The sequence below is a fragment of the Aythya fuligula genome, chromosome 1 (assembly GCF_009819795.1).
Source record: "Aythya fuligula isolate bAytFul2 chromosome 1, bAytFul2.pri, whole genome shotgun sequence".
NCBI lineage: Eukaryota > Metazoa > Chordata > Aves > Anseriformes > Anatidae > Aythya > Aythya fuligula.
The window spans coordinates 42511300-42530836 of NC_045559.1; the positions used below are offsets into that span (position 1 = coordinate 42511300).

The window sequence follows — 19537 nt, forward strand, 5'->3', positions numbered from 1 at the left end:
CTGTCATACAGAGAATGTTAGCTGGGTTGTGAAGAATGTGAAGTCTGAGGAAAGGGGGGAACAATGAGGAGGAATGAATGGCAGCCCAAAACATCACTAGTGGTAGCTGTGCACAAGTTCATGTCCTACTGAAGCAGCCTGTGAAGCATTGTCACGGGCACAAGACTAAATTTCTCTCTTAATTCCAGCACTTGCATTGCAAATTTGGTTCAGATGAAAGGTCCAGTTCTCCAAGGGGAGCTTACTAGAAGAATATGCTTGTAGTTATATAATCACAGAATGGTTTGGGTTGCAAGGGACCTTAAAGGTCATCTACTTCCAAACATTCTGCCATGGGCAGGGACACTTCCCATCAGACCAGGTTGCTCAAAACCCCATCTAACCTGGCCTTGAACACTTCCAGGAATGGGGCGTCCACAGTTTCTCTGGGAAACCTGTTCCAGTGCCTCCCCACCCTTTGAGTAAAGAATTTCTTCCTAATATCTAACCTAAACCTACCCTCTTTCAGCTTAAAATTGTTACCCTTTTTCCTGTCACTGTACTCCCTGACAGAGTCCCTTTCTATGTGAAAGAATCCTTTCATATAATCAGAGAATCATACATGAGAGGTGACAACAGAACTGTTCAAGTAGGTTTCTTTTTCTCCTTTTTGTAAGAGCTACATTACAAGTGATAAAGGATTACTGTACTTAGGATTGTAAAGAAATATGAGGTAAAATCTATCAAAGTGTGAATGACGTAAAAGGAGTGTTTCAGCATTCATTGTTGCTTCAGATATATCTAGATTTGGATGATTTGAAGCTAGTACAAATACTCATTAACAAGTGTTTTTTTTTTAAGGTGTATGCAATTAATGGTGCTGGTGCAGGACCAAAAATTCAATTGAAAATAACCATGGATATCAAAGGTATATCTCAAAAAGTGCACTTTTTCTGACATCTCTATAAATGCTGAAGAAATTGCTTTTCTACCTGTGACTACATAGCTGTGTGCCGTTGTGTACTTTTAGAGGAAGTAGGAATGGGAGCACATAACTGATAGCCTGGAATTGCAGTGCTCAGTTTTGCTATGTGTCACTAATCATTTGCTAAACCATGTGCAGCACAGCAAAGCAGGCATATTTTAGTTACCATCAGCAAACAGCTTAGAAGAATATAATGGAGGTATAGCTAGGTATACGGTGTCATATTCATGAATATAAATACAGTTTTTGGCTGAAATTCCTCTGAAAATCTAAGACAATGTTTTTATTTTTTTTTAATGGAAAACTGATATGCAGAGGCATTTAAGAGAATACAGTTTTTTGAGGCTTAGAGCATGAATTAGGACATTAAATTGTCCCTGAAAATATGGCGATGATTTGTCTTCCATAACACAGCCATGTGCCTGAACAAAGTACTTGCAGTGTAAAACAAAACTCTGTGGTATATCTTTGTTTAAAAACAGAACCACCACGGCCCAAAAAGAAACCAGCACCTGTTTATGATACCAATGGGGCCTTACTTGTCACAGCCACAACAATTACAATCAGAATGCCAATTTGCTATTACAGTGATGATCATGGACCTATCAAGAAGATACAGGTTCTTGTTGCGGAAGCTGGAGGTAGAATTTTATATATTCTCTTGAAAATTGTTTTCTGTTTTTTACAGATTTATTTTCAGCTTTTTTTGGGGGGGAGGGGGGTTGTCAGAAACTTGTCAGAAAACAGCTGACAAAATTACTTTAGCTGTGACAGCAGTACTAACAGCAAAGAGTCTTCCACAATACCTGTAGCCTGGGTTTTGAGAACACTTGCCAATGAAGCCCTACTGTTATCATTATATTTTCTTTATATTTTCTTCATCTTCTTGAAGAAATAAACACATATAGCTTTTGTGAAGGATGAATAAATATAATACTTTTTTTTTTCAAGTTTTTTTTTCTATTGCTATTAGTGTTGCCTGTAAAAGAATGCAGTCATGTGCAGTTGATATTTCCATTTCATAATGGGGGCAGAGGGATTTATATAAATCCCTTCTGTAGACTGTGGGGTTAGAATGCGTATTCCCTTGTATGGGCTGATGAACACTTACGCATGTGACCAGTCTCATAATACTCTTTTGAGTAATTGCCTACCAATGTGTGTGGGAGTTTCATGAGTGGACATCATACGGTCAGGCTTACTTTACCTAAGAAGGAAAAATTCCAGGTATTTACTTTGCTTGGTTTGCTATCTTTAAAAGCGTGGAGGTAAAGTATTCACATGAAGTGGTACAGTCTCTCACCTTTTTCTGAATGATGTATTTCAGCACTAATCCTAGAGACATTTACTTCATAGCTATTTCTGTGAAGTTTCTCTTGAACTGAACTAAATACCATGTTAAGAGATATTTTGAAGATATTTCTCCTGTCAGAGTTGCTCAGTACTGACCAAAAGTAGTCATTTCATTTATGAAACTGTATTTAGAGTAAACAATTCTTACTGTCTTTGCTAGACATTCCCAGTTTCAAAGTAAATGGCTTGTACGAGTGATGTCTTCTACAGGCACATCTTATGTGTGAAACTGACACTGAAGTTTTCTATCTGTGATTCAGTTGACTTACTCTTAGCAAAATACAGGTGGTGTGGGGTCTTTAGAGACCTAAAAAGAGAGCTACAGCCTTAGTTGTATAAATGGCACTAATAGCATGCTAAGTCCTTAAAAAATAATCTTTTATTTAACTTATTTACAATCTGATTAGAATGTAAATTATTTCTGATTATTTCTTTTCTTGACAATAGCTCAGCATGATGGGAATGTTACTAAGTGGTATGATGCCTACTTCAACAGACCAAGACCGTATTTTACAAATGAAGGCTTTCCAAACCCACCATGTATAGAAGGAAAAGAAGATCTGAGTGGCAAAGAAGAGATATATGTCATAGGCGCTGATACCACATGTATGATACCAGGCAGTCAAGATAAAATATGTAACGGCCCACTGAAACCAAGAAAACAGTACCTGTAAGTATGTTTGCCTGTATGTTCGTCCAAGAGAAACATTTAAGTGAAATATATATTTACACAAACATGTATAAATACATAAATAAATAAACAAAACAAATAGTTCAATAATGAAAAATTGGAGCTTGAAATATCACTGTGTGTTTTAATTTCAAGTTTTTGTCTGAAGTGGAAGTATGGGAGACAATTATTTTTTATTTTTTAGTGCTTACTGAGTTCCTAAATTAAATAAGCCCAAATTCAAGATATATAGCCTGCTTCATATAGTTTCATTATACATTTAACATATTGACACTGAGTCCTAGATGTCTGTCATAATGCTACTTTTGCAGGTGGATAAGGATACCAGGTTATATTATGCTAAAACTTCAATAGTTCTAAATTAAATATTTTTAAGGAAATACACATAAACTTTAAGTTAATTAGTAAACTTTAAGTTAATTAGTTTTCTTTGTTTTATTTTACAGATTTAAGTTCAGAGCAACTAATGTTAAAGGACAATTTACAGATTCTGACTTTTCTGATCCTGTCAAAACTTTAGGTAAGGACAGTGTTAATTATTAAAGTATTTCTCTATTTCCAAAGAATTTAGGCAATTTATTGTGCCTTTTTAGTAGACTGATTTCATTGTAGTACATAGTATCTATTTTTGTTGGGCCTAGATTAACCAGGATGGTTGTTGCCTGGTGAGGAAATGCATCCATTCTTTCCTATGTCCTTTTCAGGATGTCTTGCCTCAGCCTGGACCATTAAATGAAAAAGAAATATTGTCAAAGTTCATTAGCAGAGATTCAGTTGTATCAATGACAATACTATGTTGCCAGGATTGCTTATCTTGATTAGGTGGACTATAGTCAGAAGTTATGCTGTTTGTTCAATGTCCCTCTCTGTTCGACTTACTATTACAGCTATTCCAGTGAGCATGGTGTAGTAAACCTCTCAGCTGCTGATCATTTCTTCAACTGGTAGGTCATTTGAGGACATGACCCTGTAGCCCTTCAGCTTTTATATACAGACAAAGCTCTGTATTAATAAATTACTATTGTCTAATAGAAACCATCTGGTTCTGATGTCACTGGCCAATAAGGCAGCTGTTACAGGGTCTCAAATCCAGCATGAATTCTTCCATGGAGGTGTTGATATACCACCAAAATTGGGAATGAAGATTCTCTTCTGAGATCGCAATAAGATCTCTAGGTTCTTTTTATACATTGGTAAGCCAAAACTTACTTAGCTAAGCTTTAGCCCTGACTTTCTGAAAAGGGATCCCAAGACAACTGGATGAGTACCCAGAAGAATTTTAGTGGGCACATATTTTTCATTTGGCATTCATCTTCTGTGATATGAGCTCCCTTATTCATCTAATCCATGTTAGAAATTTGTTACATGATCTGATATTGAAGATCCCGAAATGCTAATTCACTACCTGAATATTCTGAAAGGATCTGGCACTGTTTCTCCAGTCCTGAATGTTTCAGAAAGTGAAAGACAAAAGTAGTTTTTATTGGTTCTGAGTTAAAAATTTCTAATCCAATGAAGCAAATAGCTTGACCAGTGAGGAAGAGACTTTATGTCTGATCAGAGAAAAAAAGTCTGATGGAAATGGGTCAGACTCTATCCAGTCAGATGGACATATCTGGGCACCTTTCTAACAGGAAACTCTGAAATGCTTAAAGAAATCATCAAGACAAATAGAGAAATTATGTTGTAGTAGCAGGCAGATATGGTAATTCATGCTATTCTTTTTTGTTACTGAAAACTTGTGACATTGTCTCCTGTGGTGTAAATCATAAAAAAGCAAGAGCTGTTTGTATGCTGAATAAAATGTAGTGGGATAAAAAATAGCCCTGATAAATTCCTCAAATGTCTATGGCTCCTAGTATCCATATTCTATTGCCTTCTATGCTAATGTTTAACATCAAGTACTGCTTACAAAACTTAAGTGGACTAGGTAATTAAGAGTTCCTTCTGTGTTTTCATACAAAACTGTTGTGAAATCAACATCAAATTCATATATCACAAGTGTGACAGGTACTGCAGTTAAGTAGCCTTGGTACAGCACCAGAACTGCTGTTGTCAGCCCCAGCACAGCAATTGCTGCATGTTAACTGAATAAAGAAAGTTATATTTTTTAAACACATTTCCTCTTGAGACTCATAATTTGAGGAACCTCGCCTAAGTGTTTCTTTATAGAACATGCTTTGGTAATATGAACTTCAGACTTGCTCTAGAAGCATAACTCAGAAAACATGCTAAAATGATCAGTAGCTGTTGGATATCTCTGTGACCAATGACTTCTATTTCACTTTTAACAACACTACATTTTCAGAAGAAATTTATGCTGCCTGAAATCAGAAATGCAATTCCATTTTGAATCAATAATTATCTTTTGTAATAATCACTGAAATCTGTGCTTTGCTAACACAACACTTTTGTTTTAGGAGATAAAACAATAACTTGAATTTTGTCATAGGTATTCATTACAGCGCAGAAAACATCCTTGATTATTTTGGTTTCTAAGTCTACTTATACTTTTGATCTGGAAAACCAGAGAACTGACCTTGTATCTGTGCAATTTAATACTGTATGTTAAATAGGTTTGAAGAAGAAAAAATATGGAAATCTATAAGAGAGATCTCTGTCACAGATTTCTGATGCTCTTGTTGAGCAACAGCAATTTTACTAGAGAGGAACAACGAAGCAGAAACTATTGTGATACACAGCTGCAATAATGATTTCTTAATGGTAACGAAGAATACATTTTAGTATCACCTTCCCACTCAGCCATACTTCGAGTACCACAACTCTCCTCTTGAGCTGGAGAATTAGGGTTTCTTCCTTATAACTCATGTCTAGGATTGCAAAAATAATGTCCACACTACAAGGAATGGTCAGAATTTTTCCATGAGATAGTTAAGATGTGGTGGCAAATACTGTTTAAAACTGTAGTACATCAAGACAGATTATAAGCTTTCTATAAATTGTAATAGCTAGTTCAGCAAATCATTGCAGGCAACTCAGTAGTCCTGTACAAGTGTGGTCTTTTTCCATATGAAATAAAAATCCATTGAAACTGGAAATAATCAAAATTTTGTTGTGGTTATTGATGCTGTCTTATGCATAGATCGATCACAGAGATCAGGGACTTATTCGTTCCTTTTCCCCTTGCAACTTTTTTTTATATACTCACTTTTTTCTGTGTTGTCTGGGCCTGGTCTAAACTGTTTTGACCTTGTAGTGTCCTGTGTTGCACCTGAGGCTTTACTAATTCAGTGGAGGAATTATGTCAGGTGTTTAGAAAACTACACTTAATTCTCTGTACTACAAGGCTATGTCTGTCACTTCATACAGGCATGATATCGCATATTCATGTTGCTTGTGGTCTACAATAATCTCAAATTTCTGATAAATTGCTACCTAACCTACTGTTTACTGTATTGTATTATTGTAATTGATTATTCCTGTCTACATGTAGAACTATGTACTTGGTCTTACAAAATTGTATCCTATTGTTTTAAGACAATTTATTCAGCTAAGTCAAGATCATTGAATTTTAATCAAGCTCTATAGTGTACATAAAGTCCAAATCATCTGCAATATGCTCTCTAAGTGTTTTGAGAGAAGTGAAATCAGGACTTCACTGTGTCCTTGGGAGGATGTTGTTCCATGAGTGAGAAATCTCGGTTTCATACAGGAAGGCAGTATATTTTTCTGTCCTTCCTCAAAGCTGGACAGAAGCTAGGTTTCCTATTGTGGATCAGAACGCTGAGATGTATACCAGCACAAGCAAAGAATATCAGCAGTAGTAATACCTTGTTATTCTTATTTTCTCTGTGTGCCTATGGAGAAAAGAGACTAAGGTTTCTGAGATAGGGACAGTATTACCAAGAAGAATGGGAAATTAAAGGACTTAGCAACAAAGAAGCTGGAAAAGAGGTTTCGAAAATACTAAAAAACAGGTTTATCAGTTTTTAAATGAACCTTCATTCTCACCTGCAGGGACTGATAAGAATACCAGCCCCTTTAACTTAATATCATCAAGCTCTTTAAGATACCTTCAGACCCGCTAATGGCTGTTCTAACAGTATCACCAATTTCCACATGAATAAAGAGCATGAGTTAATCATCCATGAGGCAGATTAATCCAGACTGTTCAGATCCAGTCACTAGGTGCATTCCTTCAATAACATGAGGAGGGGATCTCCAAAAAGTATCTTTTATTTCTGTCTGTAAGTGATGGCTACAAACATCATAGCTTTAGATTATTGCTCTTTCTTTTCCGCTTTTGGCGCTTGGTTATTCATAACTGATAGAGCAGTGTGTCTGTTCTTGGCTGCACTGAGGCTGAAGCAGGAGCTCAACTAAGGTTAGTGTTATACATGCTCCAACTGATGTGAGTGAAGTGTATATCTACCATAACCTGCTTAGCAGGTAAACCTGAAAAGCACTACTGGATGGTTGCACAAATAACTGTGGACATATACTGTTAGCATATGTATTACATAGATCAGAAATGCTTAGGAGCTTCTAAATAAATTGCTCCTGTTTTTCTTTTTTGTTTTGTTTTTTAGCACCTCTGCAACTGATAAAAAACACATGCAGCTATTTTGAGATAGAAGTGTCTGTCTTTCATCTCTACCTGATTCCTTCCTGTTAGAAATGTAGAAATGATAATGAATCTATTAAATATTAGTTTTCCACTTTCTGTTGCAGGTGAAGGACTGTCAGGAAGATCTGTAGAAGTTATTCTTGCAGTTACTTTGTGCATACTTTCAGTTGTTCTCCTGGTGGCTGCAGTCTATGCTTTTGCAAGGTAAGATTTATATGTTCTTTTCATACCGTGTTTGCAAACACTCAAGAATGTTTTAATGAAGAGCTGAAATAATTCTATAAATGGAACTAACCTGTCATTTCAAAATGTACTGTTTTCTTTTTTTTTTTTTTTTTCTTTTTTTAATCTTTTTATGTAGAAACATAGGGAGGCTAACTTTAGTCTTGTAGGGCTAATCTCCATAATTGAAGAAGGAAAACAAGCTTCTCCAGAGGGTGAATCAGACCAGACTCTATCTTACCATTTTAGAGTCACTTCTCCATTCACTTGAGTGGAAGGTACAGCTCAGTGTCAGCTGGTAAAGTTAGCATGATGGCTAACCCTACTTACTGTCAGCTCTATAGGGAAACAGAATGATATGAAGTAAATATTCCAAATGCTATTTTCTGCCTTACTGATAAATTTAACAATTAAATACTTTAAAGTCTTACCTGTGAAAGAAAAATGAACCTCTAATTTGAACTGTGAACAAATGCCCACATAAAGAAGCAGGCTAGGTAATGCATAAATGATGTTAGCTTGCTCATTCCAGTGCAAGTTCTGTTCTTCCTCAGCTGCATCATTCAGGCATTGCTGAAGAATGTCTGTAGGAAAACTAAAAGAATGAGTAGGCTAGATTCTTTCTGCATGAGTTTTAGACAAAATAGCAGCTGGATTTGACTAAGTTGGAAGTGAGAGCGGAATAAAGGTTAAGGAAGGACTTCTTGCAGCCATTTTTAAGTTCCATCCTGTCTAATTATTGTATTGATTATGTGTTTCTTTAAATTGTTTGCATATTTATTTTTCCACTAATATTTTATCACTATTTTTAGAATTCGGCAAAAGCAAAAAGAGGGAGGCACATACTCACCACGAGATGCTGAAATTATTGACACTAAATTCAAATTGGATCAGTTGATTACAGTGGCAGACCTGGAGCTGAAGGATGAGAGATTTACACGGTAAGCATACTCCTTACGCAAAATAGTAGTCCAAAGGGGCTGTAGCCGTGACCTCTTTCTGACCTTTGCTTGTTTGGAAGTGTTTGTGGTGTTCTTATTTACACAGGTCACTGAGATCCTTTTTCAAAGAATGACCTCCTTCCTCAAGACACTTCTCACTAGCTTTTAGAAAATCACTTAATCTTCAGCTCTTTCTACAACAAGATAAAGATCTAAGTGCAAATCACTGTTTAATTGTGTTGGCAAAAAAAAAAAAAAAAAAAAAAAAAGGCTACATATTTTTAAACATACAGAATTTAAACACAGTATTTTTGATGGCCCAGTGTTTTGTATAGGTTGCAAACCTATCTAAACATTTTGAAATAGTCAACCCCTGCAGAAGTCCTGGTTAGCTAATTCAATAACAAATCCATCATTGTTTAATTGACATTTAGAAAGGTTTTTTGTTGTTGTTGTGTGTGTGTGTGTGTGTGTGTGTTTTGTTTTGTTTTTTTCACAAAAGGTTTTGAATAGTGTCTGAGTTTCTGAGGAGTTCAGCACACTGATTATGTAGCAAGTCCAGGCAACTCATTTTTTCTGTCCAACAGAGAATCTTGTCATGGGTACATATCTAAAGGAAAACAGATTGCTTTTTCTGACTGCTGGAAAAATTGATATTATTCACCATTTTAAAAAAATATAATGATGATTCTCAACAATCTATGGCATCCAACCGAGTTAGAAATGTTTGGTGAACATTCTTTACCTACCTGCATTTTCCCTGCTGTGTCACAGATGAAACACTGTGGTAGGCAATCTCCTTAAAGATGAGAAGCCTAAAATAGTCTTGCCCTAGCAGTCAGACATCCTACTGTTGCAGACTAGGAATAGCTGGAAGATGAAAGGTTGTAGCTGTTGACCTGTTTTGTTTGAATGTGTACATGTCTATGTGTGTGGTACAGAGTAAGCCAATTGCATGTACAAACGTGTTCAAAATAGTGCACACAGGAATGGCTGCTTGTAATAGATGAGAAATCGTAGTAGGAATCATCTGGAAGTCATTGATATAGTGCATGTGGTGTGTTCTGTGTGGGGCACATGCCATTCAGATAACAGTGTTTTTACCTGCTAATAACGGTGGAATACATTCTCTGGAGACAGAATTATTTTCTATGCACTATGATAACTGTAACTTGTATAAATGACCATGACAGATCTTCAAAATGGCATTGTTTCCAAACTGTTAGCTGAATAAGAATAGTAATAGTTTTGTTTATATACTAAAGTGTTGATGGGTTTTACTTCCAGATACTCCTCGTTTTTCTTTAGACGCAAGGAGATTTTTGTCATCCAGTAAGTTTTTGTCTTACTGAAGCAAAGTGGTGTGTTTTCCATTCTGTTCTCTTAATCTGTGTGCTACCATACTATATTGAATGATATAGTTAATCAATGTGAAATATCAACCTTTGCAGCTATACTTATGGCAACCAGTGGTATCTTTCATCATGAAATCCTGTTTATTTTCAGTCCCTAGTGTTCGTGTACAACAGTTCCACAACTTTTTGAAATAAATCAGGACAATTTTTACATGCAATTGTAAGTTATAATAATATAGCACTCATGTATACTATCTATTCCTGAAACAAATATAGTGCAAATGTGACATATGAAATATGCTGTTTCTTTCCTCCGACAGTTAGAAGATGTGCATTTAAGAGAAGTAGTTTTTGTGCTTGTTTGTTTGCTTGCTTTTTGGTTTTTTCTCAACTGCTTTTTTAATTATACTACAGATGTTTTGTTACCATTCCACTACAATCGCAGCAATATGTAGCCAATTCCTTTTTCAGTTTGAGTAGTGCCATTGTGCCACTTCTCTGTCTTAATTATGTGCAGTTTTTGATTTATACAGTATAATATTTCATGCTCAAATGCACTTCATTATGTGATTTATGTACAGCAAGGCTTTCACTGCACAGTGCTTCAGCAGTTTAATTACATCACCCTTTATTTTAATGAGTCAGTTTCACATTTTGGTGTGGGGTTTATTTCCTTCCATCTGTATTTTCATCTTTCCTCCTTCCCCATGCCACTAATGGGCTTAAGCAAAGACTTGCTCCCAGGCCATTCTTGTAAGTTACAGGATGCAGCTGTTAAATTTTGGACTATTATTTTTCAAACAGTAGCTGTACTAGAGCTACAGCAGGCTCCTTACCCAGGCTCTTTGTTGAACATTATGTCAAATTGTGGAAGATTGAAGTGGAGGTATTAACTGAGCACTCCTCAGGACAGAATTCATGCAATATTTTCAACTAGAAGGCAGTAAACATACTGCGTGACACTACTAGATTACATATATACAATAATAAGGGGACAGGATACCTTTGATCTGCTCAAAACCTTTGAGTTTATTAGGGCTCCTTTCAAGCTTTAAAGAATGTTTCAGTGTATGTAAGATTCTGCTCTAGTAATGTCAGTAGCCAAAAGAGTGTTTTCAGGTATCTGACTTAGGCTGTCTTTTGTATAGATAAATTCTTCCTAGTAGTGAAGAGTTATTTCAAGCAGTTGGCAGAAGCAAACAGTATGCACGGAGGTGGCTTACTTTAAAACCTGATGTCTAAGCTATTTTTGCTGTGTGTTTCCCACAGTATACACGGAAAGATCTTTTGTACCTGTTGCATTCAGGGAATAACTATATAGAAGTCAATCTACATAGCTAGATTGACTTTTAGTTCATGTATTGTTCTTATCATTCTCATGGTATATGGTTAAAGCAGTGTCATGTCAGCATGGTAAATTATTGTATTACAAGTTGATGACTGCACTATAACCTTAGCAAATTTCCCATGCATTTAGAATGGTATTGTGTATTACTACATCTGCATAAGCTACCCAGATATATTGGCTGTGTTTAGGCAGCTATCTCACCTATGTTTGAAAAGCTTGCTGTGTTGCAGAATGCCAGGTGCAATTCATGGCATCTTTTTTTCAAATCAATAAATTCATGGTAAATCACAATTCCCTATAATAATTGTGCAATCGTGGTCATCAGAAAAAAAAAAAAAAAAAAAAAAAACTTGAAAAATTTCAGTGTCTGAAAATACTGGCTGCTGAATATACACCTTCTCTCACCAAGTCTTTGTTAGACAATTAATTAATTAGATGTATCTTCAGAGGGCATTCAGGGAATTATATTCTACCGTATTCAGCAGAAAATTGGGTCCACGATATGAAAACAAAATGTTGACTTTGGAAGTTTGGGAAATACATTGGTCTCCATGGTAGTAGAGATGATATGAGACAGGCAATAACAGAAAAAAATCTAATCCTTTAAAACATGTATAGCCCATCAGTCTAGGCTGAATTAAACATTGATTCATTTAGTGCACTAAATATTTATATACTTGGTCCTCTCATCTCTTACTTTTTTTTTTTTTAATTTTGTCCATAGTGTTTGTCAATTCAATTTTCAAAGCAGATATTCATCTGCTGTGAATGGTTTCCAGTAAATTTTCAGGGCCCACCAGGCTTAGCCAGAGACAAGTAACTCCTCCGTCTTCAAGGTGCTCACCTAGGAGAGAACTTCTCTGGCACCTACTTTCACAGTGATTTCTGTCAAAGGGGTAAAGCCATGTAGGTCCCTGTTTCTTAAAATCTTTCCATGAAAGTTACACTTTGTGGTGGATACTTTTAGGCTTTTGTTCATTCCATATGAGACAGATTGACAAGCAAATGGGCACATATTTAGAAGAAATATTTCTTAATTACAGACACTGTAACCCTTACAAATAAATAACAGGCAATTAGAACTCTATGGAAAAGTGTTGTATATAAAATTCTCATGTTGTCTCACTTTTCCTGAATATTCTGCACTCAATATGTGTCTATATTCAAAGTAATAGTTCTGCACAGACTTTCTCCAGACCAGCCTGTTTCTTCTTTCTTTGAGGGAGGATAGCCATAGCTCCTGCCTTACCTTTTCCTTCAACATGTTTCTCTTTAGTAATCAGCTATCACTCATAGGCTTCCTGAGCTTTGTATCCCAGGAGTACAAGGTTTATAACTCTTTGTGTCCTGGTACAACGGAAGAAATGACCATGTGTTCTCTTTCCCGAGGCCTTTAATATTCAGGAAGGGTTAAGCTCCGTATTGCTTTCAATTAACTTGCTAAAAATTAGTTCCTCCGTTATTCCTAGGAAGTGTCAATGGTGCTCATGAGTTAAGCCTTTTGCCTACATTCTCATTTCTGTTGTTTTCTATTTGGACAAAGTTTTAATTCTCTGTGGATTTTAGATGATTGACCCAGAAAGAAAGCTGAGTCTGTGTGACAATATGGTCTTCAGTTACCACTGCCAACACAAATAAATGGCTTCTTTCTAGCTCTATCATAAGTAATCTGAGTGGGATTCAGATTTTTGATAGACTTCAAAAAAAAATTCCACACATGAAACAATACACTGTTTTAAAAGAAAATCAGATTTAAGGCAATAAAGCATTCTTTATCTTAGAGAATGTTTTTCTTTCCTGGTTTCAAAGTCGGACAACTGGGAACCTGGAATTGTCCTCCTGAAATAGGGAAATTGGCAACTTCATAGTTTGATTCTAAATTGTGCTCATCAAGATCTAATGATACCTAAGTTCTTGTTCTTTATACAAAAGACTGGGAAATGTGGAGAATGAGATTACAGGTAGATGGGTTCATTGACCAAATAATGTAAGATTATCACTATATATGTCATTCTCAAGAGACTTGGGAAAAAATGCTGTTTTCTAATGCCTGAGGATGCTAAAGCTGAGCATAGCCACCTCTTATAAACCTGTAGTGAAGGTACAAAGCTCTTTCCTTCTGAAGATTCTTATCCAGAAAAGCCAGTATCTTTGCCAGTCTTACTTTCCAAGTTGCCAAGCTACTGCAATGTGCACTTGCTACCAACAGAAGTGTGAATTCAGTAGTTCTAACAACCAAATTCTTCACTACAATATCTAAAGATAGGTTAAAGTGTCAAAGTGTAGGTGTCTTCTTTAAAATTTAGTACTTCTTAAAGACAATATATGATTATGCCTATAAAAAAATTGCCTGTCAGTAACATTTAAAAAAATGAACAAGAAAGTACCATCTGTAGCCCTGTTTAGTTCATTTTCTATGCTTTTTCAGTGCTTTACTTCATTGCTTTGAGTGAGAGTAAAGTATTGAGGAGGTTGTATTACGGTGCTGCTTATCTCTGTGTTCTTTGTTGTTGGATCCATGTACCTTCAACAATGAAGCACTAAATGCCATATTCAGGTTGCATATGCATTGATGTAATTTTTATTACCTAATGACCAAACTATGGTGCAGTAGGCCCCTATTTGCTATCAGTTTGAGAAGAGGAAAGACAATAGTATTCCAAAAATTTATAGAATGTCAGCTGGGAGATTACTTTTATTCTGTTGTTCTATGGTGAAGATAGATGAATTCAAAGGAAAAGCAAATACTTTTTCTTTGTATGGACTGCTTAGAATTTTGTCCTAAAAAAGGCCTAAAACCAATGTTTACTTTCTGCTCAATGGCAAGTGTATGTGTGCAACACATGGGCACACTTATTAAGAATACTTTCCCTTCTGAAAACTGTAGCCCTATAATGTTGCCAATATTACTAGACCATAATTACAGCCGATGTGTAATGCAAACAACATAAGTGATACCGTAACAGTAGCTAGATGTCTAAAAATTCTGAATAAATAGAGTTGCTTGCTTTGTTGTCTTATTGCCTTCTTATTTTCTGTTTAAAGTTCTCCTTCTGTTGTCCTAGTAAGTGCATGAGTTCAAGCAAAGAGTTTGAGCCTTTTTCTGTGAATTCTTACACTTCTTTTCACTCCAGTAAAAGTGACCCAGATGTTTCATAGCCAGTTTGACAAGTTTGTCATAACGGCATATGTACCATGAAGGCATCTTCAGTAGCTTTGACATTAACTTTTTAGATGCTTAATATTAAATGGTACGACAATTGTACTAATCTAATTTTGTTATCTAATTTAAAAAGTAAATATTTAAGAACAACGTCGCAAAACCAAGTATTTTTAAAGGAAATTTTTGTCTTTTCTACTGAATTTCTGGCAGTAGTAGGCATTTATATTTGTATCATAGAATATTTTTTGTAAGATTTGTTTTTAAGCATGTATGAATATTGGAGAGAGCAACACTCAAAATTCATACTTAGAGGTTTTTGAAGGGGCAAGTTATCTTTTAAGTTGTATTTCTTCAAATGTTTTTATTTAGTCCTTTAGACAATCTTTCTGAGTCCGAGTGCCTGACATTTGTCTTCTAAATCCATAATGCTGAGACATTCTTACATTCAGAGGTGATGATGATGACTAGGTTACAAGACTATCTGAAAAGTCCCTGGGGTTGTATGCTTATGTAACATCTACATGAATCCTGCTGTGGAATTAGGTTAAAGATAAAATATGTTGCACAGTTTTTAAAATAACAGTGTTCCAGAAACAGAATTAAACATGTAAAAAATGAACATGAAAACAGATACTAATTTTAAAAACAAAACAGCTATTGCTGTTGTTTCCTTCCTTAGAGGCACACTGATAGCATAATTCACCTGTGACTCATGTTAGATACGTGCTTAAAATGAGATGAAATCATAGCTATTTGTCTTCATTGATTATAAAAAGAATCTAGAGCGACTAGCTCAGATACAGGTGTCTGTATTCAGTCAGAATAATCCAATCTCTGTTCTCTGAAATGTCCCTCAGAAGAACAACATTGAGTACATAGTGTAAAATGAAGCCTGTCAATGTATATGAAGTGGTGTGCTAGAGGTATGGATTTCTCAGGTCCATATGAGCCCAGAACATTGTAAAATGATCTGAAGGGAATGATAGAAACTGCAGCTACCATACCTGCCAATACTGGAGATAAGAACTAAGTGAGAGTATCCCTCAAGATATCTGACGTATTTGAATTCATGAGAGAAATAAATCTGTTTCTTTAGCTAATTGAATAGTTCATCTAAAATCTATTAACATGCATAATATTGGTTAATTCACAACTTACCATATTTAACAAAAATCTCTGTTGCAGGTTACTTAGTTATAGAAAATCCATCAAGTAAGTAGATTAAAGATTATTATTTTTTGTGGTCATTGGTCAATGTGTGGTTCCCTCTTCCATGTTTATAAGGAAAAAAAAAATAACAAAAGCCAACAACAGAAAAAAAAAAACTCCAAGCTGCGTATAAATCATAAAAGCGTGACTAATTGCATGGTAACTGGAGAAATGCTTTCTCTCTCTCTGGGGTGAAGCCTGCATGTCTGTGTTTTAGCTTGGGAAGTAATACAGGGATATTTAAACTCCTTGGGGTTTAAAAACCATGTCATTATGAGAATGAGGTCACTGCAATATTTTATATGTCTAAAACTTTGCAATGTATAAAATGTTTTCGGTGCGACAACGAAGTATTATGTACTTTAGAATGCAATGGTAACTTTACAAACATCCATTAATGTCAAAACCTTGCTTTGGAATGTTGTTACCTATAAAAAACAATCCTACCCAACAGTAGTGTTAGGTAGGTTAACATTAGCAACTGAAAAATTTGGTGAGGGGAAACAATAGGAGAAAATGCTTCTATTTCAAGTGACTGAAAAGAAACCAATTATGTGGACCATAAACAATTTATAATTTTCTGTCTGTTAATATGAATTGCTATTGAAGTGGAAAATGTTATTAATAAAAGTGCAGTTAAATACAAATTGAAAGAATGATAAAGAAATCCCCTGTAGGTCTCTAATTCTTCTGTCATTACTTGCAGGCCAATAAGCAAGAAATCCTTCCTACAACATGTCGAAGAGCTTTGTACAAACAACAACCTAAAGTTTCAGGAAGAATTTTCGGTATGTTGCTAGCAGTTGTCACAACATTGCAAGACCTTCTGTCATTTCATGTGTCACATTTCATGTCCATTTTAAGCAGGCAAGGCCATGAAGGACCCTGGCCTTGATAATCAATACCCAATTACCAGGTTGATTGTTTAGAAGGTAATATTACCTGATTTGAATTCTGTAGTCTACACTGCAACCTGATCAGAATTATTCACCTAAGTGTCAGCAAAAGATGATCTTCTTTAGACTCCAATCTTTGCAAGAACACCACAATATTTATGTTTTTGCATATGTAGTAATGCATATGTTGCTTAATTGAGAACAAATTATTTAGGAATGGTTTCTACATATATACAGATATATTTAACTGCTAAGTTGATTTTCCTCACCAAAAACACAGCTGACATTAATTTTCTGAAATGTTCAGGGCCCAGTCATATTGCCATAGAGTTTCAAAATGTTTTTCTTTCATAGGTTTCAGTGCAGACAGTAAAAAGTGTACGCACAGTAGTCTTGCTTTGCATTTCTCTACAAATAATAGGTCATACCTGTCATGCTTTTGAGAACAGTGTCCATGTGAAGAGCGTTTCATGTACGAGACGAAGAACTCAGCAAGCCTGTGTTTCCATCTGAAAAGAGACCAGCTTTCAAAATATACATAATATATATATATATATATATAATGCATATGCATTTACACATTTAAACCTCAAAGTTTTCACCATTTTCATTAAGTAACATTTTTATGGCTATCAAATTTTTGTTCTCAACAATATCTTTTCTCCTCGTTATTACAGAATCTTTATCATCATCATCATCATTTTTAACACATACAGTCATTTGCCCTCACAAAAATAATTTGTCATTCTCCAGTGACTTTATTGTTTTGGATTTATAGATTTACCATGCATTGCTTACCATTTGGATTAACAGAAGTGAAGACTAAACAATTGGCTTTTCTTCTGCTAGATTATAATATTTCAGTCTCTTAGGGAATGCCAACAAAAGTGTGAAAAGATTAATGGTATTTCCTACAGCTTTTTGTTATGCTCCTTAGGTAAAACTGGTCTGGATTTAATAATAAAAAGCACCATAAAATTCTCTGAGCAGTAAAGCAAGGAAAACTTTTTCTTCCAAGAGTAGAACTGTTATTTCACTTGAACAAGAGTGATTATAGTTATATTATGCATGACTTAGCAGATGAAAAGTTTTACTAGCAATAACATTTTCACATGTCAACTAATGTTCATCGCTGGAAAGTTTTTAATACTACTTTCTTTAGGTGTGACCCGAATTAGGTAACCCTTAAGGTATTGTAATGCCTTAAGACTTAAAATAAACAAGTGTTTTATCAAGTAAAAATGTTGGCAATGCAATTGAAACATAATCAAATTCAAGTAGCTGAAGCCTTCTTCAACTAAACTATATAGTCAATTCATAATAACAGCTTTATGTTATTCGGGCTTCCATTTCATTTCATGGAAGCTTCAGCTTCCATATACCATAGTGTAGTGATGTCTTAAAATCACAGAAGCATAGAATTATAGAATAGTTTGGATCGAAAGGGACTTTAAACATTACCTGGTTCCAGTCCCCCTGCCATGGACAGGGACACCTTCCACTAGACCAGGTTGCTCAAATCTGTATCTAATCTGGCCTTGAACACTCCCAGGCTTGGGGCATCCACAGCTTCTCTGGGCAACCTGTGCCAGTGCCTCACCACCCTCAGAGTAAATAATTTCTTCTTAATATCTAACTAAATCTACACTTTTTGTAGAGTGAAACCATTACTCCTTGTCCTATCACTACACTCCCTGGCAAAGAGTCCCTCCACAGCTTTCCACAGCCTTCTTTAGGTACTGGAAAGTCTTTATAAGATCTCCCTGGAGCCTTCCCTTCTCCAGGCTGAACAACCCCAGCTCCACCAGACTGTCTTCCTAGGAGAGGTGCTTCGGTCCTTTAATCATCCTCATGGCCTTCCTCTGGACTCATCCTAATAGGTCCATGTCCTTGTTGTGCTGGTGGCCCCAAAGCTGAATGTAGTGCTCCAGGTGAGGTTTCGCAAGAACAGAGTAGAAAGCGAGAATCACCTCCTCGAACTGCTGGCCACACTGCTTTTGATGTAACACAGGATATGGTTGGCTTTCTGGGCTGCAAGCACCCATTGACTGTTCATGTCAAACTTCTCATTAACTAACACCCCCAGGTCCTTCTCGTTAGGGCTGCTTTCAATCCATTCTCTCTGCCCAGTCTGTATTGGGATTGCCCTGGCCCAGCTGCAGGACTTTGTTGAACTTTATGAGGTTTGCGTGGGCCCATCTCTTGAGATTGTCAAGGTCCTTCTGGATGGCGTCCCATCCCTCCAGTGTGCTGACCACACCACACAGCTTGGTGTCATCGGCAGACTTGCTGAGGGTACACTCTATTTCACTGCCTATGTCTGCATGGTCTGCCTTTAGTGAAGCCATGTTGGGTGTCACCAATCATCGTGTTATTTTCCATGAGCCTTACTGTAGTTTCCAGGAGGATCTGCTCCATGATCATGCCAGCCACAGAGGTGAGATTGACTGGCCTGTAGTTCCTCTGGTCTTCTTTTTTAGCTTTTTTAAAAGTGGGGGTTATGTTTCTCCTCTTCCAGTCAATGGGAACCTCACTGGTTTGTCATTTTCCCAGTCCCCACCTTTGCCTTCTGGGGCCTGGGTTTTGTGGCTGGAGCTCTTGTTGGTGAAGACTCAGGCAAAAAAAAAAAAAAAAAATAGTCATTTAGTACATCAGCCTTCTCCATGTCCTGTGTAACCAGCTTTTCCATTTCCTTCTGGAGAGGGCCCACAATTTCCCTAGTCTTCCTTTTATCAATGATGTACCTATAGAAGATTTTCATATTGCTCTTGATGTCCCTGGCCAAATTTAATTCTAACAGGGCTTTG

General features: G+C 36.1%; 1 protein-coding gene and 1 long non-coding RNA gene across 2 annotated transcripts in view; one reads left to right on the forward strand and one right to left on the reverse strand.

The window, feature by feature from the left end:
- The window catches only part of PTPRQ (protein tyrosine phosphatase receptor type Q), a 104282-nt gene that overhangs the window by 68828 nt on the left and 15917 nt on the right, over window positions 1–19537 (forward strand). The window contains exons 30-37 of the mRNA XM_032207501.1: window positions 841–907; window positions 1447–1605; window positions 2765–2987; window positions 3455–3528; window positions 7701–7800; window positions 8631–8759; window positions 15811–15837; window positions 16541–16622. Of these exons, the coding sequence (XP_032063392.1) occupies window positions 841–907; window positions 1447–1605; window positions 2765–2987; window positions 3455–3528; window positions 7701–7800; window positions 8631–8759; window positions 15811–15837; window positions 16541–16622 (861 nt within the window). The remainder of the gene's footprint in view (window positions 1–840; window positions 908–1446; window positions 1606–2764; window positions 2988–3454; window positions 3529–7700; window positions 7801–8630; window positions 8760–15810; window positions 15838–16540; window positions 16623–19537) is intronic.
- LOC116501880 lies at window positions 497–18452 on the reverse strand. The gene is made up of 3 exons (XR_004254529.1): window positions 18396–18452; window positions 11338–11345; window positions 497–508 (listed from the first exon to the last, which is right to left on the reverse strand). It is a non-coding gene; the product is annotated as an uncharacterized LOC116501880 (long non-coding RNA).